Source organism: Equus caballus, chromosome 5, assembly GCF_041296265.1.
Source record: "Equus caballus isolate H_3958 breed thoroughbred chromosome 5, TB-T2T, whole genome shotgun sequence".
NCBI classification, from domain to species: domain Eukaryota; kingdom Metazoa; phylum Chordata; class Mammalia; order Perissodactyla; family Equidae; genus Equus; species Equus caballus.
Window position 1 is genome coordinate 104,446,676 of NC_091688.1, and position 27,404 is coordinate 104,474,079.

General features: G+C 45.4%; 1 protein-coding gene and 1 long non-coding RNA gene across 3 annotated transcripts in view; one reads left to right on the forward strand and one right to left on the reverse strand.

Moving 5' to 3' along the window:
* The window catches only part of NFIA (nuclear factor I A), a 520,959-nt gene extending 510,470 nt beyond the window's left edge, over window positions 1-10,489 (reverse strand). Inside the window, exon 1 of one of the 2 annotated variants that reach the window (XR_011438921.1) lies at window positions 10,121-10,260. Coding sequence is in view for 1 of the 2 variants with exons in the window: in XM_070267567.1 (XP_070123668.1) it covers window positions 10,121-10,216 (96 nt within the window). In the remaining variant the exon portion in view is untranslated. Of the gene's footprint in view, window positions 1-10,120 lie in introns of both variants that reach the window. The other variant, XM_070267567.1, reaches the window with a different exon arrangement.
* The window catches only part of LOC111773637 (uncharacterized), a 52,359-nt gene continuing 32,620 nt past the window's right edge, over window positions 7,666-27,404 (forward strand). The window contains exons 1-4 of the long non-coding RNA XR_002808344.2: window positions 7,666-7,745; window positions 13,204-13,299; window positions 18,997-19,215; window positions 20,488-20,732. This is a non-coding gene — a long non-coding RNA (uncharacterized lncRNA). The remainder of the gene's footprint in view (window positions 7,746-13,203; window positions 13,300-18,996; window positions 19,216-20,487; window positions 20,733-27,404) is intronic.

Here is a 27,404-nt window from a genome sequence, read left to right on the forward strand (position 1 = left end):
TTGAGAAACTGAAAGGTTAATTGACTGGCTGGAGTATGTTTATGGAGAAGAAGAGCGGTGCCAGACAGGCTTGGAGAGGCAAAACCATGCCGACTTAGCTAAGGATTTTCTATCTAAAGAGAAAGGGTAATCCATCGAGATGAGAGGTTACTTGTGTTTGAAAAGATCCCTCAGCCTTATGTGTGAAGCACAAATTGAAGGGGACAACTGAGACCAGGCAGGAGGCTGCCGTGGCGACACGGGTTAGACAAGATGGTAGCTTGGGCTGGGGAGGGTAAGATGGAGAAAAGTGGATGGATGTAGGAATTATTTAGGAGGTAATCTCAACAGGATTTGTTTTGCATTAGCTACATGGAGCAAGCAAGAGGAAGGATTCTGGCTTGTGCAGCATGCACTGCTCCATTTAATCCTCACAATAGCACCATGATGATTGTACCTCCAAGTTCCAGGAAACAGATTCCGAACGTTTCTAGCCACTGTCCATGGTCATGCAGCTCATCCACGGCAGAGCCGGGATTCACCCAGGTCCGCCCGGTGAATCTGAATCTGGGTTTCGTCTGCTATGTTACACTGGGAATGGGAAGAAACGCCATGGCCTGTTGTAGGGAGGGGGTGTTAGAAGCCACAGGAAGTGCGGAATCGAGTGAAGCAAGTGGGCACCACGCAACTCTGAAAATACGCGTGGCCTCGAAGCCCAAGCTCTCGCGACGTCCATGAGAGTTTGCAGCTGGTGCCACCGTGACTTTTACGAGATTGAAGAGCACAAGCCAGTATCTTCACTGAGTATGACTTCGTTAAATGTCATTGTTATAAATAAATAACGCATGTTCATTGTAGAAAAATGAAAAAATACAGAAAAGCAGAAAGGAAAACAATGAAAATCTCCTGTAATCCTCAGAGGGGGGAAAATATTCGCTTGCTTTTAATTCAACAATGCCACGCACTGGGTTAACCACCACAGGTATTCAGTGGAAGGAAACCAGAGACCCATAGACCCAGGCTTTGTGAGGATTTTGACTTGAGGAAATTTAGCCTCTGGGGCTCTAGCTCCCTCCTCGTACATGGAGAGAAACTCTATCCTCATTTAATGACCAGCCTTGTTTGAGCCTGACTCAGTGTGTCAGTGCTGGGCACAGCCTCAGAGTGTCCCACACCACTGGCTCACTCTGCCCGTCCACTTGGTTCCTCAGGGGGGAGGGGAGATACTGATGTCGCTCTCACAGGGATGCGCAAGGACCAGCTCCCACGTGTGGAGAGCACCTGGGGGGCTCAAGAGCGAAGACACGGTGGCCCCACACCTACACACACACATGCACACGCACGTATGTACGCACATACATGCATGCATGCACATACACATGGTCGGCGGCAGTTTGCTGAATGACCTCCTGTCGTCTGGAAGCCCCCACTCAGGGGAAGCAGGTCCTGGCAGGCCTACCAGCCCTGTTGCTCTCGCTCCCCCCACTTCTCCTCCTGGCGAGCTGCACAAAACCATTGCTTTTGGGTACTTGCCACAGGCTGGCCCTTAGAGACAGGAGGAATCCTAAGACCCAGACTTTATTCTTAAGGAGCAAGCAACGTGGTGGGGCCAGATGGTAAACAGAAAACTCCAGCACAATTTAATCAGTGCTGTTGTAACTGAGCCATGGGCTGCGGGCCGGAGGGTCGGGAAGTGACTCCTTTGCCTCAGGGAAGGCCTGGGCCCATGGGAGGGCAGAGTCTGCTGGTTTGCTGGGCTGGGAATGTGCAGGGCCTGTGTCTTGGTGAGGAGCCCTCTTCTGGAACCCACAGCCCGTGAGACCTTGGGGATGCCACGGCCACCTTTGACATCCGAGGCAGAGCAGAGGGAACGGGGTGGGCAGGCGGGTGCAGGAAGGAGGTCTCTGCAGCCACCACGCCCCTTCCCTGCCCCTCTCCACATCCTCCAATCCCCCAGCTCTGGCTCTGCTGAGGCCCGAGTCAGACACTGACAAGTCCTCTGCCGCCTGCTCCCACCCACGGAAGCTCCCGGAGAGCGAGCTTGGTCGAACTGCCAACCCTGCAGACTCGGCAGCACGTTCACGAAACCCAGATCCCTCTCCGGGCTGGTTGTTTTTAAGCTTCTTGGGTTTTGTGGAATGAAAGACTTTGATGCTGGAATCCCTCTCTATCTTCTGATGGGCATGTGCTCGCAGCCCCGGGGCCCTGGTGCGGATGCAGCATGGTGGAGAGGGGGCTCGCTCTCCAGTTCCTCACGGGCCCGCTGTTCCCCACCAGGCTTACTGCGTCCTTGTCACCTCACCTCAGCCCACCTGGCTGGTGTGAGGATGTTTGTGCAGGTGGCCCCTGTGTTTAGCTTTGTCATTTCTTGACTTTTCAGTTGAGAAATTATCTCAGCCCCCCCCATAGTAATTTCGCCTCAATTCTTTGCATTTTTGCAAAGTTCTGCGGCTCTGCTAACAATGCTGTGCACACCTGGACCCCAGCGCTGGGCAGTGTCCACATGTGTCCAGGACTCCCTCCTGTCCACCAGGAAGGAGGCCAGACCACAGCTCCCATTACAGCGCTGTTTCTCACTTTCTTACAGAAATGAGAATTGACGTTGCTGTTTTTCTTAAAACGCAACAAAACAATCTATGATGATTTTAACTGATTCTTAAATGAATTGATGAATCAGCTCTTTGGCCCACAATGTCGATCTTCTCAACATTTGAAGAGAGCCCGCCCAGCCAGCTGCTAAGGCACTCCATCAGCGGGACTACAACTGCCCACCTGTGGGGGAGGGGGCGGACGAGGAGTTTTGGGGCTGGGGGAGGCAGATAGCACCATCCTGGGGACAGAGTTCTCATGCCCTCGATGGGGACAGGCTTTCTCTGCATCTGGGTCACATGGGAGATGGTGCCCACGACGTGGTGTCTGCTGTGGGGAGAAGGGTGGGCCACATGACTGAATGTCCCATTCAGCCATCGAGCCCAGCCCTGCCCGTGAGCCCCACCAGCACTGCAGCATTGTGAGCGCTGCTCTGCCCAGGGTTGTGCATGTCCACCTCTGACCTGCTCCTTATTCCCCATTGTCATCCCTCTCAAACAGTCAGCAGGGCGAGAGCGTGTGCGAATTAAGGGTCACAAAAGGAACTTGGGTTTTGAGGAGGAAGAAGCCTGTTCAACATGTGGCAGCTCTAAAGAGCGCTGACGGAGACACACTGTTTACAGGCAGCAGCTGTCCGGAAAATAGATGTTTACTTGCAGTGAGGGTAGTAAGATTTCTGCCATTAGGCAAAGTAGATTCTGCACCGTGTCTTCTCCTACAGAAAACCATGTTGGAATAAACCTTTAATTAGCAGTGCTTGTGGCAATGAAAAATATTAAACAGAATCCTGGTCTCTATTGGCATTTCTGCTTATTAAAAGAGAGACAGGAAGGGAGAAGCACTGGGAACCTGCCTTTGGAAGGATGGCCTTTTAAAATAGTATGTTCCATTTAAAGCTACAAGTGCAATGTTTGCTAAATTGACTAAATTACTGACAGAAAAAAATTTCCCTACTATTCACAAGAACTTAAACCCACTGAGTTTGCCTGAACCGTCCATCTTCTGATGAAAAGGTACATTTTAATACAATCAGGGGCATCCTTTGCATCAGACTGGCTCGCGTCTCTCATGAGTTTCTTTAGTGGGAGATGAGACTAAATGTTTCTGTTGAATAATAGGAGGTCTTTCTGCACAACTCTTCCAGGCCACGGACTGGGCACCACGAGAGCAGTGGTGTCCTATCTTGCTTTGGACACATAGTAATTTTTCTGCCTCTATATTTTTAGCAAACAGACTCGTGCCCCACAATACCATCATCGAGTACATAGTCCTAATCCTGTAAAGTTCTGAATGCTTTCCCTTCTTGTGCTGAAAGAGTCAATTCATTTATAACCAGTTTGGTCCAAGACGAAGCCAGTGGACCCTGTGTCTGAGTGGCTCATTCTAGGTGTGTGCACACCCTTGAGCAGTGTGCAACCTTCTCCAAGTCTTGGTTCCTTTGTATGTAAAGTGGGGCAATAATACTTAGTTCATAGGTTTATGGCAAAGATTAAATGAAAAACAGAACATAAAGCAGGTAGGACAGACTTCAGCAGGTGGTCTGTGCTTAATCAACGGTAGCTGTTAGGATGAGAGATTGTGTCAGGGACAGACAGGTGGGCTTCCCAGAGCCCCTGAAGCTGAAGCGATGGTGTCTGGAAGCAGCAGCAGCTGATTTTCTGCCCCCGGCCCTTAGTGGGGGGCTCAATACCTATTTGGTGAATAGATGGACTGCCAGACAGGCTCCTGAACGTTACCCCCCAGATCTACCAGTCAAACCCACCCACTGGTTTTGCCAGATCATGAACTCCACTTTTCTTCATCCTCTGTTTTCTCAGTGGACCCACTATTTCGTGAGAAGCAGGAAGAACTGCCATCTGTTATGCTCAGCTCTCTTAAGCCAAACCAACAACACTTATTGAGGCCAAGACAGGTGAGCCGACGAGGTCAGGGGAAGTCATTCTCAGCGTGGTTTCTAGAACACGGCTCTGCAAATATATGTGACGTGGCAAAATCTAGGACAGGGGTTTGTTTTTATTATTTATTTTCGGTCTTAAATGGTGCAATGGCTTAACGTGAATCCTTGCCCCCATGTCCTGGTTTGCTGTTTCACTCCCTGACAAACGCTCATTTCACACTGAGTGCTCACCTGGAGCACTGAGACCTGCCGTCATGCCAGCAGGAGCCCTTTCTCCGTGGTGCCAAGGGGAGCTCTGGCGGCTTTGGAAGCCCTTAGATCAACCCCTCCCTCCTTATGGGACACCCTCGCTGCTCACTCAGTGGCGTGGGGGTTGGAATTCTGAACAGACTGAGGAGAGACGGACCGTGCAAGAGCTCCTGCCATCTATTTTTCAGTCCCAAAGTCGTGTATCTTGCTTTCTCCCTTTCAGTATTTCCTTATTTTCTTGGTTTCACAGAACTGTTTTATAAGAAAGTTTCAAAAATATCCTGGGATTACCATCTCTGAATGAACTTTCGTGCCCGTAGTCTAAGCCCCTTCGGTTTAGAACCGCCCCACCCCAAAGCCTCTGCTTTTCACTACCAGCTGCTGGTTCTTTTCATGCTCATGAAAGCACACACAGACACACAGAGACACCCGTGTGCACGTGTCCACACGCACACTCCACATAGATGGAAACATCCAGAAGGAACGATGCATTGTCCAAGCTGTCCCGTTGAGTTTGTAATCCAGCATGAGTTACCGAGTGCTGATAAGCAGGGGAAGTTCAACCAGACAGTTTAATCCTCCAATTTCCTGTCTTCTAATCAGCCCCTGATTCTTTTGGTTTTAAATTAGAAACATTCCTGACAATATTCAGGACAGGTGAAGGAAAATCAACTGGAAAACAAGGACAAAGCATTTATTTTACTGTCTAAAGTTCACAGGAGAAATATGAGCGTAATAACAGGAAATCAAGATTTTTAAAAAGATAGTAGCAGTACATAGGCTGGCTTAAGTCACCAGTCACGTTTCTGAATGAAGCACATTTGGATCATAATTTGATTTAAAGAAAAAAAAAGCAGAAACAGCTTAATGCTTGTGCTTCTTTCTAAGGATAGTAAACGGGACCAGAGGAGGTACTGTAAAAAGCCAACCTGAAAGAAAACGAGGCAGATAATTTCTTAACGTACGCGGGAGGAAAAAAGCCACTTCAGATTTTGCTTGCCATCGATTATTGTTAATACTATGAGAGAATAATGTTTGGAGGGTACAGAAATCTTCGAAGTTAATGCATATTCTTAGAAATTAATATAGTCATGCATATTTATAATAGTGGATAAAAATAAGACCATTGTGCATTTAAAAATAGCTCAGGTAGAGTGTGCCAATGCTTGAAATAGAATGTATACAAATACATTTATCATGGACACTTCCTTTTGAAAACATACTGGATGCTGAGAACATAATATTTATTATTTACTGAGTCTTTTTTTTCTTTTATAGCCATTGTAGCAATTTCCAAGTTATTTTAATCATTATCACGAAAGAGCTAGTGCAAATGCATAAAAGCAGTCTCTGTTGGTGTGTTCCAAAGAACCCAGAGGACGGTCATCAACAAAAGTTATTCAGGTGAGAATTAACATTCTAAAAATTGCAATGGTAAACGCAACTTAAGATGTGAATCCAGGCAAATAACAACAACAAAGGTTTGCATGGAATATGAGTTCTAAGTTTTGGGTGCAGCCATTGGGGCTGCCAATCATTCCGGGAGTAGCCTAGAGTCGAGAGTTATTCTGAATTGTTGAACACAGTAACACAGTGTTTCACAGAAGCACCTTGTTAATTTACACAGATACTTAAAAAAAGGCATTTCCATTAAAGGCATAGCATATTCTTCCTGCTCAAGTATTTTCCTCGTATGCAAAGTCTGAGTTGTAAAAATTTGGATTAAGTGATGGATAATTCTTGATTGAAAAATTACATGGCAATTTCTAAAGCGGATGCTTCCCAAATAAGTGCTTGGGAATGAGCTTGGGGCAAGGGGTGGCCGGATGATTTAATAGCCTTCATTTCATAGTTGCTATGAGTTTAAGTTGGATCACAGAAACAACACACGTGTATTTTGTAATTCACACAAAAAATAGTCCAATAATATCTCGTTATCAGTTAATGACTAGAAAGAGGAGAACATTCATTCTGCCTTCGTTTTAATGCCGTGGGGGTAGGACGGAGGTAACTCCCTGGACAGAATTATATTCTGAAGCGTTTACAGGCATGGGGGTGCTTCCATTTCATTCAAAGTGGGGAACATTTCAGGAGGGTTTTCTCTGGTTTTCTGTTGGAGGACTTCAAATAGAGATGTCACAACACAGCTAGATTCAGTTAATACGTAATTCCTATTTCTTGATTTGCATGATTAAAGCATTAGAGAAGAGGCTCACATATCAAAAGGTTCCTCATAAGTGGCAGCGCCAAAGGTAATTACTGTTAAAGTGCACGTGCTCCGACCCTGCTCCTTGTGAACTTCTAACTTGTTTACAACTCCTTGGGCTGGAATGAAAGTCTTCATTTGACTTTTGGAAATCAAGACCGCTTTCTCGCTCCATTTTGCTATCCAAGGGCATTTCGCATTTCTTAAATCCTGTGTCCCTCAGTCAACATTAGCTCCAACCGAAAAAAGCCATAGATGATAGAGAAGGCCCTTCTCAGTATTTCACATTTTAGAACAATTGCTTCTTAAACAAGCATAGTCTTTTTAAGACAAAGCTAAAATTTATGCTTAAAAACACACACCCAGTTAATTTAGTCAACTGACGTCCCGTGAGTTATCAAAAAGTGCAGTGAAAACCTCACGGTCAGCCTGGTGCCTTTGGAAGGATGGGGACAGAGAGGGAGCGAGGAGAGGCTGCGAATCTCAGTCTTTCATTAGCCAGCTTCTTTCATTCCAGTGGGTCTTTATTATTTAGAAAAATAAAAAGTGATTTGTAACTCTCTCCATTCTCACCTAAAATTTTGGAGTAGGTAATGGCTGTCTACAACCTGGTCCAACACGTGCCCCCAAACTAAAACAAACACACACATTTGCCATACAAATTGTTTACGATTCATTAAAAAGCAAAATTGCATGTCCCTGTGCTGGCAGCTGAGGCCGCGCTCCCGGCAAGGGGCACTCACTGCCTGCCTTTGTATGCGGAGAGCACCAAGCCGGAGGCTCCCACCACACAGCCCGAGTCTGTGCGGCCAGAGGACGCAGGAGGTAATTTTAAAGCTTTATTTGCCTTTCGTGTGAAACTCGGATCTTGTACTGTCCTTTGGTTAAAGTGCTGTATCAGCCAGGGGCAAGTTTAAGTTTTTTTTAGTTGAGGAAAACTGTTTCGGGTAGCAAGGTGGGGATATGGAGGGAGAGGAGAAGAGAAGAGTAAGAGAAAACGCAAAACTTGTCTTATTTTAATTCATTCTCTCCCCCTTCACCCACATCCTCAATTTCCCATCAATATCGGGAAGTTTACGTTGGGATTACTTGTAACTGGCAGATCTAAAACGCTACGGTATCTGGTCACCTTTGAGGGATAGGAAAATGAATTTATTCTTTATGGCGACTCCCACAACTTCTTTAAAGAGCGCTCTGATTTCTCACCCCTTTCAAAGCAAAGATCCAGAAGTATTGAAGTTGAGAGAAACTTCCTGTAGTCTGCAGCCTAAACAGCAGCCTGTGAGCTCGAAGCATTGTTTATTTTTAGTCAACTGCATCGCTAAATGTTTCCACCACTTTTATATTTTATATTCCCGGCGGTAAAACATCTGTAAAGTAATTTTAAATGAAAGGCAACTTCCAAGTAAACTTTACAAAAAAGAAATGACAGTTTTGCAAGTTAAAAAAAGAGGAGCATTTGGTGATCTTTGCAAGAAAAAAAAAAAAGACACAATTTGCCATAAAAAGTAACAGTCTATAAAATCGAGGAGCTCTTGAAACACAAGGAAGCGGAATGTTACCCAGAATATGACATCAGCACGCAGACTTTTTTAAAGCTTATAACTTAGCATAGAAAATAATAGCGAAACCAATCGGTATATTCGTTTCCAGTGTTTAACGAGCTGCGTTAGGCAACCTCGTAGCACACAAGCAAACCGGTCCTTTCTGGCAGAGCCTGTGATGGGGGTGTGTGTCCTGAATGCAGGTCCAGGGGATCGGTGGACAGTTCACCCCCAGTCTAACCAACGCAAAGCACGAGTAACACTGTCCCGAAGTCACTGGGAAAGTTTCTAACGTCTACTCAAGAAACTGCAAGTTAAAACACACGTACCCACAACATACCCACAGCCACCTTAACTCAATTGCGAGTCCTTGGGACGGACACACTGCACCCAAGAAGCAGCTGAACAGAAGCCTGCGGCAGCTCACTTTTAACAGTCTCTCAGTCCTCAGAACTCCTAAAACTCGCCAGAACACCACCACCCTCGGTCCAGGGAGGGGAAAGGAGAACTCTTTCTGCAGATCGGACAATGAAACCGACCACGTCCCGTCTCGTAATTCCATTCGCCAGTCTGCCTCTTCGACACCACTCTCTCTCTCTCTTTTTTCTTAAACTGATATCTATGTGAAACGAGCTGAAGTTCACGGTCCAGTTAGGAACGGATAATACATGCATTGTCCTGGCAGCAAACTTTTTTTTCGCTCCCTGGAAGAATTCACGCTTGCCGCAAGAATAATAATTGCGAAAACTAGAAATGTGCTGCTAACGAAGTAATCCTCAACGGCCGCCACCCTAACGAGGGCAGAAACGATCCGAGGACGCCCTTCCCCACAGGACTCGCTTCTCCCGTGACAATCAGCCATTGTGCATCCTCCCAACTCACTCTACCTCTTATAGATCCAAGATGTCAAAGGTTGTCTGGCCTGGTTGACCATGACATGTGAGTTAACTCATTCCGTGACGGCGTGGTGGAACTTTATTAAAACTTTGTACGCAGAATTACGAAAAGGTAGGGCGTGTGGGTCTTTTCCACTCAGAGCTAGAGCTCCTAAGAGACTTAAGACCTGCTCTGACATAAACGGGGAAAGTCAGACGGGAGCTGTGGGGCCGGGCGTGGGACCCAGCCTTCGCTCACAGGTGACTCAGGGCAGCCCAGTCAGTGGGGCAGGATCGGGGCTCGCCAGGGCTTGCTTCTCCCCAGCGCCCACCACGCGTCCTCAGAAAATACACAGCCAAGGAAAACCATGCCCCCCACAGTCCCTGAAAACAAAAGTAGAGGGATGTGAGGCCAGAGAGAGGGAGCACAACGTAAGGGCCAGGACAAGCGTTTCGCCTTCTACTCCACGACCGGCGTGGCTGAAATACCACCTCAACCTTAAAACTTCTGATGCTCTTAAAAAAATTCAAAAAACCCAAAAACCTCCCAAAGCCTGTCCCACAGAAACCAGGGCAAGCCTCCCTGGGAGCCCGAGTCGCAGAGTGGCAGGAGAGGGTGGCAAGAGAGGGTGGCAGAGGAAGCAGCGTGAGGCTGCCTGGCTGAAGAGTGTGAAAAAATCAAATGCGAATTTGATGAATGTGAGGTCTGGGACATTTTGTCAAAGAGGGAGGGAAAGTAGAAAAGGGAAAAAAAAAAAAAGCAGCACGGCTGCCAACTCACCATCCACCAAGTTCTGGCCGAGATGTCGTAGCAGAGCTGCCATTTGATGGAGCCCTCGGAAGCTTTCCCTGCCATTACGCTGTCAGCAAGCTTCATCTGATGCTAACTCACGGGAGATAAGACACCTAATTGAGAAAACATTTGCGGTGGCATGTGGGGCAACATGCAGGCCGGTCCATACCATATGGAATCACGGGTAAACCCTCCTTGACAATGGACCAGCCTCCACAGACCCAGTGGCAAGGTGAAGTGGAGAGAGACGAGGAGCCTCCTGCCAGCTGTCTTCTCTCCTTTTAAACGCGGACCCACCACCACACATCAAAGCGAGCCGCTAAAGTTAGGGCTTCATCACCCAGATGACTCTGGTCTGCAAGGTTTTTCCTTTCCTCCCAACAACCAATCCCCCTCTTTTTTTTTTTTTTTTTAGGAGAATAAAGAGATTTAATAGGACAAAGGCAGGTAGTGGACTGTGGAGTGAGATCGCCACAGGCTATTAGCCTAAAATTTCTGCTTGACAGATGGAACTGCTTAGAGACTATCATGCGATGTTTTGGGCTTTTTCTTTCTTCCTACCCCCCCTTCCTCGACTTTAGGTCTGATTCAGTATCTGTTTTTCGCAGCCACTTTTCTCAAGAACGTGAGCTGTGCATTTAAAAAAAAAAAAAATGTTTAGTTCAGTTTTCCTGTCTTACACATCTCTGCTGGAAGCAAAGAGAAAAGTCTAAAACTGAATCTGGGAACAGCCGAACAGATTTTTCAAGGAGTAAGAAAAAAGTATTTCTCCTTCTTTTATTTTTAAAAATTAATTCATTATTTGGTTTGGCTGTGGGGGAGCACGAGCTGGAGGCAGCCGGACTCAAATCAGCTGATTTTGGTTCGGCTCGCGCCCTGTTTAGATGTGTGTTTTCACGTGAGGAAAGATTACTGATATTTCACAAGTTCTAACCCAGGCTGGGTGCCATCTCTATTTTTGGTGTCCTTTTTCTAAAAAATTAATTCTGGGCTTCTCCATTCTTCGTCAACGAAGTGATCAGTCACTAGCAATTCAGTTTGACACAATTCAGGCTAAACTTGACACGAGAACTTCTCTATTCAGGGAAAATCACGTCTGATTTCCTTGCTGTAACCAAGCCATCCTCTTTACAGGGGTTTTAACCACACATCCTCTCTTGAGCAGGAAAAAATCAACCACAATGTGGGCCTACCAATAAGAATGTCTGTAAAATGATTTTTTTTTTTTTTAGTGAGAAGTCCAGTCAACTGCTGAATTTCAAGCCATTTAACTTCAGGACTAAAGGGGAGAAAGAGGTAGAGAGAATGCCTTGCATTTGGTATATTTTATTTTTTCAAACGGTGTGGGATTAGGAACTGAGGAAATACCTCTATGAGAGCAGGGTACCAACGCATCCTAATTCTTTTTCTGAGGGTGAGCTAGTCCTTGGTCCTCGAGCCCAGAGCAGCAATGTTGTGATTCCCTGTGCTGGGGTCTCTGTGTCGGCTCGCCCAGCACGGAGAATTTATCTGCAGTGTTTTTCAGGGCGATTAAACTCAGATTATTTAAAAAGTTGTGCATTTACAGTCCAACTATCCAGCGGATTTTTTTCTAGTCACATTTTCGACTGAATAATATTTAGATGAACTTATTTGAGACACAGTTTAAGTTCCAAAGAGGTCAAATTGGGTGACTTTCTTTCCCATTTCTGGTCTCTTCTTCAGCAGGTGCTATTTTAACCGTTTAGCATTGGGTAAATAGCTGTTTCGACAAAAATAATTTTAGTAAAGCAAATTTTATCCAGTTGCACCTGAAATGTTTCATGATTTAAAGCAAGATGCACGAACGCTTCTGCAGAATGAACTGCAGGTACAACAAAGAAGTCACTTTTTTCTTTCTCATGCCTCATTGTAACGAGATTTCTTCTAATAATATGGGGGTATGAGGGGGTATCGAGAATTATCACCAAATACGGATATTGCCGTTACTCTCAGAAGCATCTTTGTGTTCTTTATTACTCTGGCATCACCTCTCTTTTCAGAAGGGTCCACAGTAGCACAGGAGGTGTTAAGTGGCCTTGAGTCCACAAGCAAGTGCCTTCTTCCAGGACCTGGCCCCGAGCTGACCAGCCGACACATTTGTTGCCTTGCGTAACTGCAGTGACTTTAAAATGCCCTAGCCTTTCTTCAGTTTACCATTTAGAAAAAAAAGAGAAAAGACACGGAAATTCTATACGAAATGTAAAATAGCACAAACCACAAAAAAAAAAAAAAAAAAAAGGGAAAGAAGAGAAACGCGGCAGCCTCTGTCTTTGCATCTGCCCAGCTCTGAGGCGTCCCTCCCACCTGCCTCCCACGGCAGACAGCCCCGCTCCGTCCGTCAGCCTTCTCTGGGGCACAGAGGTGTGGACAACCTGCCTCCGAGGGCCACAACCTCACGGTTTCTGACTTCCCAGCATCTCTGAAGTTGGAGGGGCCGCTTCTTGAGCTGCTGCCTTTCTGAGACGCACGGCAGCCTGTGCACGCCCATTATTGATGAACGATCAGGGCAGGAGGGAAACTGGAGTCCAGATTCCACTTTGTGAAGGACGGGATACGCAGGAAGATTGTACAGGAGATGGCACAGTAGTTTTGAACAAAGAGATGAGAAATATGATTGGATAATCGTGTTTCAAATCGGGAACAATTAGGGGTATTTAACTTTATCATTGTTCTCTAAGAGGCTGGGGGAAGCTGTCCTTTCCCTCGTAGCAATGTCTTTTCACAGTGTGGCCCGTTGTTAATAGCCTTAAAACAAGATTAAATAAAACACGTTAAATATTGCAATTATTGTGGGAAATAAAATTATTTGGTGAGCATAATGAGGAGCAATTCAAGCATTTAACATGATCCAGGAAATGCTACTCCAAACAATTGCATTTGCTTTATGCATTTTCCCCCTCTGATTGCTGACAGATGCCTTTTTGGAAACAAACATCTAAATGGTTTGCTTTCAGTCAGAAAAAAAATATAACAGAGAACGGCTACATGTTTTGAATTTAACTCTTGTCATTTGAATGCTTCTTTCCCTGCACGTGAATGGATCTTAACAGACTCTCATCAGGAAACGAGCCCATCACAGTTTGGACGTCCTCGCTTCCTTCGACCATGTTTTACGAGGAGTGGGAATCCCCGGGCCGTGGAGTCAGGTGATGGGTTCCCCCGGTCTGTGGTGGGAGGACTGGGGCTGCAGGGAGCATGACAGAGAACAGTTTTCTCCTGACGTGAGGCCCCCTGGCGAGAGCGTGCCCCTTTCCAACTTCATTCAGGGGTTTGTGGCCAACTTGCCCCAAATCAGCTCCCCACTTTTGTTGGATGGGGAGGACCCAGAGCCGAGGGGGCAGGTGCTGCCAGCAGGTGTAAGCACCAAGGGGAGGGTTCGGTTTTTGTCACATCTTGCTGAAGGGCAATGTGAAGTGGAATATTAATAATTTTCAGAGGCTGGATAGCAGAGCGGTTGAGAGCACTGTTTCTGAAGTCCAACTGCCCGTATCCCAGCTTAATGGGTTCCCAACTGTGTGACTACTCCCAGGTTACTTAACCTCTCTGGTTCTCTGTGTCCTACTCAGGAAAATGGAGATAACGATGGTTATTAAGTTAGTTAGTGGCAAAGATACGCATCAAGCCAATAGCTTCTGATGTGTAATGAGTGCTGGGGCAGAGTTATTGTTTGTTACTATTACTCCTCTATTGAGGGGAAATCCCCTTTCTCCCCCATGCCCTTGTCTCTGTTCTTCCGTGACGATCTGTGCTCTGTGCATTGTGGCCCTTAGCACCCTCTCCTGGGATCATCTGCCTCCCAGTCGGCCTTCCCTCCTGAACCGGGAGATTCTTGAAGGCAGGGCCGTGTTGCGTTCATCTTGGCAGCTGTGAGGTCGGCTCAGTGGTGGGCAGAGTGGGGTCTCCTTAAATGGCGAGAGAAAGAGAGTGAGAAGGCTCAGAACACGAGTCGATTTGAGGTTCTGCTGCATTCTTCTCCTTCACACAGCCCGTTCCTTTACCTCGGCTCAAACCGCTGCCCCTCTTAGGACATCGCCCGGCACTGCAGGCTAAGCCCTCCCCAGACCCCAGTGCACAGCAGCCTCTGGTGCCCCTGAATTCCTGTCGTCTTCCTCATGTGCATCGTCCGTTGGTACTTCATAGACCGACTATACTATTTGTCTTGAATGAATGTATGTTATTCACTCACTCATTCCTCACCCATTTAACAGCAACTTCTGCATCGTAGGCAATTAAAACCTTTTTTCCGCTTCTTTTCAAGCTTTGTTTCTAGGGCCATTGGAAATGTGAAACTCTAGGAGAAGAGCAACTTGGTTTTGAATGCAGCATATAATCACAGCTAAGACGTATTGAGTGCTTCCGCTTAGCCAGGCACCGGTCTAAGATCTTTCTCTATCAACTGGGTCCTTAGGACGTAGGATCTTTTATTAACCCCATTTTACAAACAAGAAAACAGGCTCCTAGAGTTGAAGCAACTTATTTAGGGTCCTAGAGTTAGAGACGGGAGGAGTCAAGCCCAGGAGCTGCACCACCCGTGTCTCCCGGAGCCCCCGAGAGGCGGGCAATGTGGGACTCAGGGCCTGCTGTGTGCAGGCGCTCCGCAAGGCGCTTTCGCAGGTGACGCGTGGTTCACCCTCCCAACAGCCTCGGAGGTCGGTGGTAGTGTTTTCACTCTGCAGGTCAGGGTCAGAAAGTCTCGCCTATTGGCTCACACTGAGCAGGAGGAGCACAGACTCAGACGCGTCTACTGGACGAAATGCCCGTGCTTTCCCTAGGCCCGGCGGCTGGCCTCAGATTACTTTCGTAGAGTCGGGTGCTGGGCGTAACGAATACGTATGGCCTTGAAGCTCCAGGCGCTTGGACATCGTGAAATTAGGAATGTGCACTGTTGCCGGGACTGGAGAGAAGTTTGGTTTAGGGAAATGGGTGTCTAAGACTTTAAAAAAAGCCCGTATTGAGGAGGGATCTGCTGTTGGTACCTAGGTCTTTTCTCTAACCTCAATCAGGTGGAAAATCCTAAAACGGTGTTCAGGACGTCCCTGTGTAACCCTGAAAATGAATGTGAACTCATACGTAAGCTTTAGGCTAAGAGGAAGAATCTATGCAAAAGGATAGACGGTCCAGTTCCTCCAAAGCCTAGAAAAATCCGAGGCCTCTGGTGGGAGAATTATCCCTTTGAGATGCAAGTGGCGAGTCCTCTGTGCAGGTCCACACCAGCACGGGCGCAGCACACTGACTCAAAAAGCCGGAGCCCCAAGTCAGCTGGCGTGGTTTCCTCGCCGTCTGGCAGAAGCAAATGCCGCAGAGCTGAAAAGGGCAGAACCAAAGGAAATGCCAGGGGGTCCAGACAGCCCTATTCATTTTCATGATATGCCCAGAGAACGCCTGGATTTTTGATCTAGGAGATATATATAGAGATCTCTCTCTCTCTTTTTTTCTCAAGAAAAATATTGATAAATTTTTCAGCAGAAGCTCACCAGCCATGCCCTGCAAAGAATTGGTTTTCTTCTTAGAGGCAGTTCTGGCGCCTCATTTCCATTTAGAAATTCTCTGACTTTTACTTTCTCTGCATTTTCTGTAAGCCAGCTGCCACCCAGGATTGGACTAAACCCCTGCCCCCTGTTAAAAAAGAGAAAAAGAAAAAAACGCAAACAGCACAACACTCTAATAAGTATGTTCACAACTTCCACGCAAGGCGCTTAAAGAAACGGAAAGGTTAATGAATTCTAACTAGACGCTGGCACAGGATGTCAGGCCTGTCCGTCTCGCTGGCCGGCTGCGCGGGGAGCCACGGTCTCCTTCGCCGTCCGCTCCCCTGTTCGAGGCCCGGGGCCGGCAGCGGCCGCAGAGACCCGGGGGGCGACGGGCGACGCCAGGGGACCAGCACCACGGGCTTCCCACTCCGCCCCGGGGACCGCGCTGCGCACCGGCCGGCTCCGCCCCGCGGGCTGGTGTCACGGTGCTGGGGCTGGAGCCCCGTGGAGGGGGCCGGGAGCATGCGCGTGCACTCACACGCACTCGCGTAGTGCGCTCACAAATACACACACGCACCCACCCACACTCACGCAGTGCCCTCACACACACACGAACTCAGTGAGCTCACACACAGCCGCAGCCACACACTCACACAGTGCACTCACACACACGCACCCACACCCACGCAGGGGCGCTCTGACAACGCACCCATGCAGTGAACTCACAAATACACACACGCACCCACCCACACCCACACCCACTCACACAGTGCACTCACACACGCACCCACACTCACGCAGTGTGCTCACACACACAATGCACCCACACATGCAGTGCGCTCACACACATGCACCCACAGTCATGCAGTGAGCTCACAGACACACCCACTCACAAACACACACACACCCACACTCACAGAGTACACTTGCAAATGCACGCACTCACACATGCACCCACACTCAGGCAGTGTGCTCACAATGACACACCCACTCACACACATATCCACACTCATGCAGTGCACTCACAGACACACACGCACTCACACACACCCACTCTCATGCAGTGCACTCACACACACTCACAAACACACACTCACACACCCACACTCATGCAGTGCACTCACAAATATGCACACACACACACAATCACACCTACAGTGCACTCATACACACATGCACAAACGCATGCATACACCCACTCATGCAGTGCACTCACAAACACACACGCCCACACACGCAGTGCATTCACACACGCCCACACACGCAGTGCACTCACAAACACATACCCACCACCCACAGTCACACTGTGCTCACACACACATGCACACACACTCAGAGTGCACTCACACACACACGCACTCACACACCCCATACTCACACAGTGCGCTTACAAATACACACCCACCCACCCACACTCACACAGGTGCTCACAAATACACACACCTACACTCGTGCAGTGCACTCACAAACACACACTCACAAACGCACATGCACTCACAAACACATGCACATACACACACTCATACAATGCACTCACAAATATACAGTGTACTCACAAATACACACATGTACTCACACAACCCACCCACACTCACACAGTGCACTTTCAAATACACACATGCACTCATACTCATACAATACACTCACAAATACACGACTCACAAATACTCACCCACACACAGTGCACTCACAAATATATATGCACTCACCCCCCTCCCCCCACCCCCACACACAATGCAATCACAAATACACTTGCACTCGCAAACATACACCCACACTCACACAACGCACTCACAAACACACCCACTCACCCACACTCACACAATGCACTCACAAATACACACACACTCACAAACACACATCAACATGCACAAATACCCACCCACACAATGGACTCACAAATACACACGCACTCACAAACACCCACCCACACACACACACTCACAAATATGCACTCACAAACACACCTACTCACCCACGCTCACAGAATGCACTCACAAACACACACCAACACACACAAATACTCACCCACCCAGACGCACAATGCACTCACAAATACACACGCACGCACAAACACCCCCATCCCCACAAACACACCTCCATGCATACTCACAAATACACACGCACTTAAGCACACACACTCATGCACACTTGCACTCACACACGTGTGTGTGCACACCCACACAGCATCCGGATATCTTGTTAAAGTTGTGTGGAAGGTTGCTGGTGAATCTGGATACAGCCTCATGGGGTGTGTAAAGTGTGTCATTGCGTGTGATAACCTCCCAGGCAGCTGCGTGTACGTTGGCCTCATTTATCTAACTGAATGATCAGATATCCTTGGGATGCTTTTTGTGGGCATGGTTAAAAATGACAAGACAGGTGTGTTTCCACCATCCTAGAACATCACGGCTTCCAGAGTGTCATGGGTTTTAGGAACAGTCAACGGGCGCTGTTGCTTGGCTGATCCAATGAGCCAACCTCATGCATGTGGGCAGTGCCGAGGCCAGTTAGCCAGCAATTCAGTCCCAAAGGGGGCTGATGGCGGTGTCACCGTATGAGTGGGGAGACTGTAATAAGCGACGTCTTTGTTATTTGGGGCTGTCTTCTGTCTGTCTCAAGACTGATAATTTTTGCAGGAATTCAGAGGTGACGTAGACGGCCGATTGTGTGGTAGAGAATGGAGATTGCAAGAGAAGTCAGGAGGTCGTAATTAATTAATGTCATAAACATGCACTTAGTAACAGGTGCTTCCCACTGTGTTAGTGCTCAGGATACAGATAAGAAAGACCTGGACCCGCCCTCAAGGAGCAGGCCCTTGCACTCAGGGTGATGGGGCCACGGTGGGTCCTAGTCTGCGTCCTTCCACATTCTCGGCGGCTGACTCTGGATGGTCCCCTGCCCGCTGCAGGCCTCGTTTGGAGGGTGGAGATGGCGGTGACTGACTCTCATGGAGGGTTGTCAGAATCGAATGGACTAACATACCTGAAAGGACCACAGTCAGGTGCAGGAACTTGGCAGGTGCTCAATATATGTGGGTTTCTGTTACCCGAATACTCGGAACCTTGTGAATGTAGAGGGACCTTCCCTCAGGCTTCTTGTTTGTGGATACGCGCTGTGTCGCATCCAGAGGGGCTGCCTGGCTGTGGCTCCCTGTCAGCCAACCCCACAGCACCGTTTCTGCAGGCAAGGCCTGTGGAGGGCGCTCCACAGAGTCACGGATGGTCGGGCATGTAATGTATGCTTTCGGTCCACGGTGGATGAGAGACTGACTTTTCCAAAAATGACCTTTCTTTCTCTTCTCAGAGCAGAGATCACATAAATTCATTTAAAGTGGAAGGAAGGAACGTGACAAAGCCTCTCATTTTGTAGATTAAGAAAATGAACCCCAACAGAGAGAATTTCCAGGAGTCACCCAGCAAGTTCGTGGCAGACAGGGCTCCACCCAGAGACCCCAAGGGCAGTGTCCACCGTGCCTCTGGCTTCACGGTGTGTGAAGAGCTGTGTCCTGAATTCTGTGCTCAGCTGGATTCAGAGGCACACGAGACGCTGCCATTGTGTCCTCTGCCGACTGTGTCACACACCTGGCAGGTGGGTCCCTGTGTGTCCCTCAAGTTCACAGACAGATATGGGGGCACAGTCCCGTCATGGGATCAGTGGGAAAGCCAAGGACCAGCATGTCATGTGGGTCCCTGGGCGTCCCTCAAGTTCACAGACAGATATGGGGGCACAGTCCCGTCATGGGATCAGTGGGAAAGCCAAGGACCAGCATGTCATGTGGGTCCCTGGGCGTCCCTCAAGTTCACAGACAGAAATAGGGGCACAGTCCCCTCATGGGATTAATGGGAGAGCCAAGGACCAGTCCCAGGTGGGTTCCGGAAACGTGTGAGATTTGGGTGCAAGACCTTTATTGGGTGACTGTTGGGATCAACCCCTGCAGGGCAGCGACAGGAGGACTAGGAAGAGGGAGGAATCCGACAAAGGCCCAGCTAATCCTACAGAAGACCCTGGAGCTGGGACGGCCCAGCAGAACTGTCCTAAATTGGATGCTGGGGCTGTGCTGGGAGAGGGCAGCAGGAGTGAGTTTGGCTGTGTGACTGGGATAAAAGGTTGTGATTAATAAATAAAGTCTGTTTGGTTATCAAGTATTATTTATTGACATGGAAATATGCTCACAAACTATTCTACCAAAAACCAAACCCACGCACAATGGTCTCAGTGTGGTCATTGTGCCTGTTTATATACATATTTTCAGAAAGACGGGGAAGGAATATGCCAGGAGATTCAGTAGTTGATTATCTCTGAGTTGAGGGGATAATGGTAAATAGTGTTATTTATCTATACTTTCTATTTCCAAAATTCTAAAACAATGTTTATGTAATTATGTATAAATAAGAAAATGTTGTAAGTGATATAGAACTATGTACCAAAATCTTAAAAATCTTCAAATTCTTTAATTCCATAATTTCACCTTGGTACACCACTGTAAATGTGGATCAGTCATTACATACACAGATATGTGCTCATTTTAGCATTATTTGAAATAGTGAAAAGATTAGAAAAAAATCTTCTGCATGGCACAACTCCTTCAAAGCGTGTTATGTGCCCATGAAAGGCAATGTTGTTCACAAATGGAAAATGCTTACATTATAATATTGTGAATTAGGCAGGATACAAAATTGAACATACAGAATGAGCACAGTTCAGTGACAACTCAACAATCTACTCATTAAAAGGCAAAAAGAAAACACAGTCAAGCGCTAACGGTTGTGTGTACAATTGGTGTGTTTATAAAGTTTTCTCCTTTTTCTGCTTCTCTGCAATTTCAAAGATTCCTTTAATGGAGAGATATTTCTGTAACAGACACAAACAGGTTTTTAAAAACCGTTGGAATCGGAAATCTGTGTCGACTGGTGATTGCTCTTCAAAGCTGCCCGTCCCTCCACAGTCCACCGCTGAACCTTCGTCTCTGTTGCCTCCTGTGGTTTGCTGCATGGTTCCCAGGTCAGTCGTGAGAAGCTGGACGAGAACACAAGAACACGAAGCTGGGAAGCAGGAGACTCGGGCCCTGGCCGGGGCCACAACACCAGCTCCCTGCACGCTGGAGGGTGAGTTCCTTTCCTCCGGGGGCCTCGGGTTCTTTGTCTAAAATGAGGAGAGTTTAGGTTAGATTGGGGGTTTCCGGGCATTGGGTTGAAAGAGAGCGGTCTCAGTGACTGTGTGCTGTCCGAAATCTGGATCCCGCCCTCCAACGCAATTCGACACACATGGTTATTTTATAGTTTCTTTCTTGAGTTTACTGGAAAATTCTGTGTGAAGAATGATTCCAACATTAATTAAAGTTTCAAAGCCACTGGACTGGACAGTTTAGATTGTCTACGTCTAGATCATTGACTGCTTCCAGAGTGTGGCTGCTGTCCCTCTCTTTTTTCATTTTTATTGTGGTAAAAACATGCAACGTGAAGTCCACATTCCCAGCAGTGCATTAAGTGTACAGCAGAGTGTGGTTAACTCTCTGCACATTGTTGCACAGCAGACCCCTAGGACTGCTTCATCTTGCACGACGGAATCTCTGTACCTATTGAACAGCAACTCCTCATTTTCCCTCTCCCGGCCCCTGGTGACCCCATTCTACCCTTCCGCTTCTAAGAATTGGACTATTGTAGAGACCTCATGGGAGTGGAATCACTCAGTGCTTGTCCTTTGTGACTGGCTTATTTCTCTCAGCACAGTGTCCTCAAGGATCGTCCATGAAGCATATGGCAGAATTTCCTTCCTCTTTAAGGCCGCGTACTATTTCATTGTATGTGTCTAGCATATTTTCCTTATCTGCTCGTCTTTGCTGGATGTTTAGGCTGTTTCCACTTCTTGGCTATTATGAAAAATGCTGCAATGAACATGGAAGTGCAGATATCTCTTCAAGATCCTCATTTCAGTTCTTTTAGATAAATTCCCAGGAGTGGAGTTGCTGGATCATGGATAGTCCCAGTTTTAATTTTTTGAGGAAACTCTGTTCTGTTTTCTGTGGCAGCTGTGTCACTGTACATTCCTGCCAATGGGCACAAGGGCCTCGATTTCTCCACATCCTCATCAGTTACTTTCTGTTTTTGTTTTTTTTTTTTGCTTTTTTAAAAATAATGGTCATCCTAGTAAGTGTGAGGTGCTATCCCATTGTGGTTTTGATTGGCATTTCCCTGATGGTTAGTGATGTGGAGTGTCTTTTCACAGAGATGTTGGCCATTTGTGTGTCTTTGTCTATTCAAGTCCTTTGCCCATTTTTTAATCAGGTTACTTGTTTTTGTTATTGAGTTGTAGGATATATTTGCATATATTTTGGATATTATCCTCTTATAAGATACATGGCTTCAAATGTTTTTTCCCATCTCTAGGTTGCCTTTTAACTCTGTTGATTACTGCCTTTGCTGTGCAAGAAGCTTTTTAGTTTGATGTAGTCTCATTTGTCTCTTTTTGCTTTTGTTGCCTGTGTTTTGTTATCACATCTAAGAAATGTTATCAAGCTTTCCTCTTATGTTTTCTTTTAGGGGTTTTATAGTTTCAGGTCTTACATTTAAGTCTTTAATCCACGTTGAGTTATTTATTTATTTTGTTTGATGAGGATGATTGGCCCTGAGCTAACATCTGGCCAATCTTCCTCTATTTTGTATGTGGGACACTGACACAGCATGGCTTTGTGAGTGGTGCACAGGTCTGTGCCCGGGATCCAAACCTGTGAACCCTGGGCCACCGAGGTGGAGTGCATGAACTTAACCACTATGCCACCAGGCCAGCCCCCTAAAGATGTTTTTTATATGGTATCAGATAAGAGTCCAGCTTCATTCTTTTGCATGTAAATGTCCAGGTACCCCGCCTCTGTTTGTTGAAGAGGCTGTCCTTTCCCCGTTGTGGAGTTTTGGCACCTTTGTCAAAGGTCATATGATCACGTATGCATGGATTTCTCATTCCTGGGCTCTGTGTTCTGTTCCATTGGTCTACATTACATGTCCTTATGCCAGTGCCATGCTGTTTCAATTACTGTAGTAACACTGTGTAATATGTTTTGAGGTCATAAAGTGTGGAGCCTCCAGCTTTGTTCTGCTGTCTCAAGATTATTTTGGTTATTTGGGGCCCTTTGTGGTTTTATACGTATTTTAGGATTATTGTTTTTCTATTTTTGCAAAAAATGCCATTGGGATTTTGATAGGGCTTGCATTGAATCTGTAGATTGCTCTGGGTAATATGACTATTTTAACAATATTAAGTCTCCAAATTATGAGCTTGGGATCTCTTTCTATTTCTTTACGTCTTTTTAAATTTCTTTCAGCAATGTTTTGTAGTTCTCAGTGTGTAAGTTTTTCACCTCCATAGTTAGGTTTATTACTAAGTATTTCATTCTTACTGATCCTACTATAAATGGGATTGTTTTCTTAATTTCCTTTTCAGATTGTTCATTTTTAGTGTATAAAAACACAACTGATTTTCATATGTTGATTTTGTATCCTGAAACTTTGCTGAATTTATTAGCTTAACCATTTTTTTTTGCGTGTGTGTCTGGAATCTTCAGGATTTTCAACATATAAGATCATGTCATCTGCAAACATACAGTATTACTTCTTCCTTCCTGATTTGGATGCCTTTTATTTCGTTTTCTTGCCTAATCGCTCTGGCTAGGACTTCCACGACTATGTCAGATGGAAGTGGTAAGACTGGGTATCTTTGTCTTGTTCGTGATCTTAGAGGAAAAACTCTCAGTTTTTCACTGTTAAGTATGATGTTAGCTGCAGGTTTTTCATACATGGCCTTTATTATGCTGAGGTAATTTCCTTCTATTTCTAGTTTGTTGAGAGTTTTTATCATGAAAGCACATTGAATTTTGTCAATGCTTTTTCTTCACCCATTGAGATGATCATGTGATTTTTATCATTGCTGTCTTAATGTGTGATTTCCTATTGGTTTTTGTATGTTGGATCATCCTAGCATCCCAAGGATAAATCCCGCTTGGTCATGGTGTATAATCCTCCTAATACACTCTAACTTTGGTTTGCTACCATATTATTGAGGATTTTTGCATCTATATTCAACAGGGATGTGGGCCTGTAGTTTTCTTTTCTTGTAATATCTTTGTCTTTCATGTCAGGATAGCGCTGCCCTCATAAAATGAGCTTGGAAGTCTTCCCTCCTCTTCCATATTTTGGAAGCGTTTGAAGAAAATTGGAACTAATTTTTCTTTGAATGTTTGGTAGACTTCTCCAGTGAAGCCATGTGGTCCTGGACTTTTCTCCATTGGAAGATTTTGATTACTGATTTGACATTCCTACTAGTTATAGGTCTGTTCAGATTTTCTATTTCTTCATGATTCAGTCTTTGTAGGTTGTATGATTCTAGGAATTTACCCATTTCTGCTAGGTTGTCCAATTTGTTGACATATAATTGTTCATAGTAGTGTTTTGTGATCCTTTTTATTTCCATAGCATCAGTTGTAAGGCCTTCTTTTTCGTTTCTGATTTTACTTTAGTTCTTTTTTCTTAGTTTAGCTAAAGCTTTGTAAATTTTGTTGACTTTTTCAAAAACCCAACTCAGTTTTCTTGATTTTTTTCTGTTGTTTTTCTAATTTCTATTTCATTTATTTCTGCTTTAATTTTTACTATTTCCTTCCATCTCTTAACTTTGGGCTTAGTCTATTCTTCTTTTCTAGCTCATTGAGGTGTAAAGTTAGGTTATTTGAGATTTCTTCTTTTTTGCATATAGGCATTTAACATTATAAACTTCCCTCTTAATGCTGCTTCCCATAAGTTTTGACATGTTGTTTTCTCACTTTTGTTTGTCTCAAGATAATTTCTAATTTTGCTTTTGATTTCTTCTTTGACCCATTGGTTGTTCAAGAATGTGTTGGTTAATTTCCATATATTTGTGATTTTTTCCAGTTTTCCTTCTGCTATTGATTTTTAGTTACATTCCATGTGGTCAGAAACGATATGTATTATGGTTTTAATCTTCTTAAATTTCTTAAGACTTGTTTTGTGACCTACTATGTGATATATCTTCTGCGTGCACTTGAGAAGAATGTGTATTCCATTGTCATTGGTTGGAATGTTCTGTCTATGTCTGTCTACAAGTCCATTTGGCCTACAGCGTTGTTCAAGTCCTCCATTTCCTTTTTGATCTTTGTCTGGATGTTCTTTCTGTTATTTAAATTGGAATTTTGAAATCTCCATTTATTACTGTTCTGCTGTCTATTTCTTCCTCCATGTCTGTCAATGTTTGCTTCATGTATTTGAGTGCTCTGACGTTGGGTGCATATATGTTTAATAATTACATCTTCCTGGTGAGTTGACCTTTTTATCATTATATAATACCCTTCTTTGTCTCTTGTGACAGTTTTTAACTTAAAGTCTACTTTCTGGTATAGCTATGGCCACACCTGCTTTCTTTTGGTTGCTGTTAGCATGGAATGTGTTTTTCTATTTGTTTACTTTCAGCCTACGTGTGTCTTTAAGTCTAAATTAATTCTCTTGTAGATAGCATATAGTTGGAGCCTGTTTTATTTTTTAAAATTCATTTAGCCACTCTGGTTTTTGATTGGGGAGTTTAATCCATTTACATGTAAAATAAATATTGATAAGGAAGAGCTTACTATTGTCATTTTGCTAATTTTTTTCTATCTATCTTGAGCTTTTTGTCCCTCTTTTCCTCTTTAGCTGTCTTCCTTTGTGTTTATTGATTTTATTGTAGAGACATGCTTTGATTCTTGTCTCATTTTCTTTTGCGTATCTTCTATAGATATTTTCTTTGTGGCCATCATGGGGCTTACGTAAAACATCTTGCAGTGATGACAATTTATTTTAAGTTGCTAACAACTTAACTTCAATCACATATGAAAACTCTATTCTTTTGCTCCCCCACACTTTGCATTATTGATGTCACAAATTACATCTTTTTATATTGTGTATCACAATATAAACACATTTTCATAGTTACAATTATTTTTATACTTTTGTCTTTTAACTCCTGTACCATAATTAAAAATGATTTACCGTCACCTTTATAGTAGTATGGTATTCTGTATTTTTATGCATATTTACCTTCACCAGAGAGCTTTATACTTTCCTATACCATCATGTTGTTGTCTAGAATCCTTTCTGAAGGACTCCTCTTAGCATTTCTTATAAGGCAGGTCTAGTGGGGATGAACTCCCTCAGCTTTTGTTTATCTGGGAAAGTCTTAATTTTTTCTTCTTTTTTGAATGAGAGTTTTCCTGAACATATTATTCTTGGTTGGCAGGTTTCCTCCCCGAGGACTTTGACTATATCATCCCACCGCTTTCTGGCCTGCAAAGTTTCTGCTTTGAAAGATGCTGATAGTCTTAAAGGGGCTCCCTTGTTCATGATGATTCACTTTTCTCTTGCTGCTGTCAAAATTATCTCTTTGTCAGGGCTGGCCTGGTGGTGCAGCAAAGTTTGTGCACTCCGCTTTGGAGGCCTGGGGTTCACCGGTTTGGATCCTGGGAGCGGACCTATATACCACTTGGCAAGCCATGCTGTGGCAGACATCCCACATATAAAATAGAGGAAGCTGGGCATGGATGTTAGGTCAGGGCCAGTCTTCTTCAGCAAAAAGAGGAGGGTTGGTGGAAGATGTTAGCTCAGGGCTAATCTCCCCCTCCCCCCACCAAAATTGACAATTTGATTATAATGCATCTCTGTGTGGATTTCTTTGGGTTCATCCTAGCTGAGATCAGTTGGACTTCTTGAACCTTGATGTCCACTTCCTTCTCTAGATTTGGAAAGTTTTTGCCATTATTTCTTCTAATAAATTTTCTTTCACTTTTTTCTTTTCCTCTTCTGGGACTTATATGCATATATGGGTCCACTTGAGGTTGTCCCACAAACCTCTTAAGCTTTATTCACTCTTTTTCATTTGTTTTTTTCTTTCACTCATCTGACTGGATAATTTCAAATGACTTGTCTTCAGCTTCACTGATTCCTTCTTCTGCTTGATCAAGGCTGATGTTGAACCCTCTAGTGAATTTTTCAATTCAGTTATTGTGTTCTTCAGCCCCCAAATTTGTTTGTTCTTATTTAAACTTTCTATCTCTCTGTTGATACTCTCATTTTGTTCATGCATCATTTTCCTGAGCTTGTTGAGCATCTTTTTGATGGCTATTTGAAATTTTTGTTGGGTAATTTGTGTACCTCTGCTTCTTTAGGGTTGGTTCCTGGAGATTTATTTTCTTCCTTTGATGGGGCTGTATTTCCATGTCTCTTCACGGGCCTTGTGTTGGGATTTGCATATTTGAAAACACAGCCTCCTCTCCCCCTCTTTATAGCCTGCCTTGTACAGGGGAAGACCTGCACCAATCAGGCCGGTTGGGTGTCTGTCTGTGGTATTACAAGTTCTCTGGAGCTGCCACAAGGAACTGAGATCCCTTTTGTTCCCTGCGGTCCCCAGGTATCCAAGGTATGCTGGCTGCATAAGCATTCCGACTCAAGCAAGACAGAAACCAGTCCCTCCGACAGTCCCCCACAAAGCTGGCATGTTGGGCGCACATTCCACTCCTTACTTTCCCTCTCAAGGGAGATGCTGCAAGTTGGACTTTTCCTCTTGATCAGAAGCTGTGCCATCTCGGGCAAGGGGCTGCTGTGGTTGAAATGAAACGACTTTTCTTACCTGTTTCAATGTAGCTGTGCTTGGCTTTGAAATTGCCTGGAGAACTAAGACTTCCTCACTGATTTCTGGAGTTCTCGTAAAGGCTTTTTGGACCCTACATGTTGTTGTTAAACAGG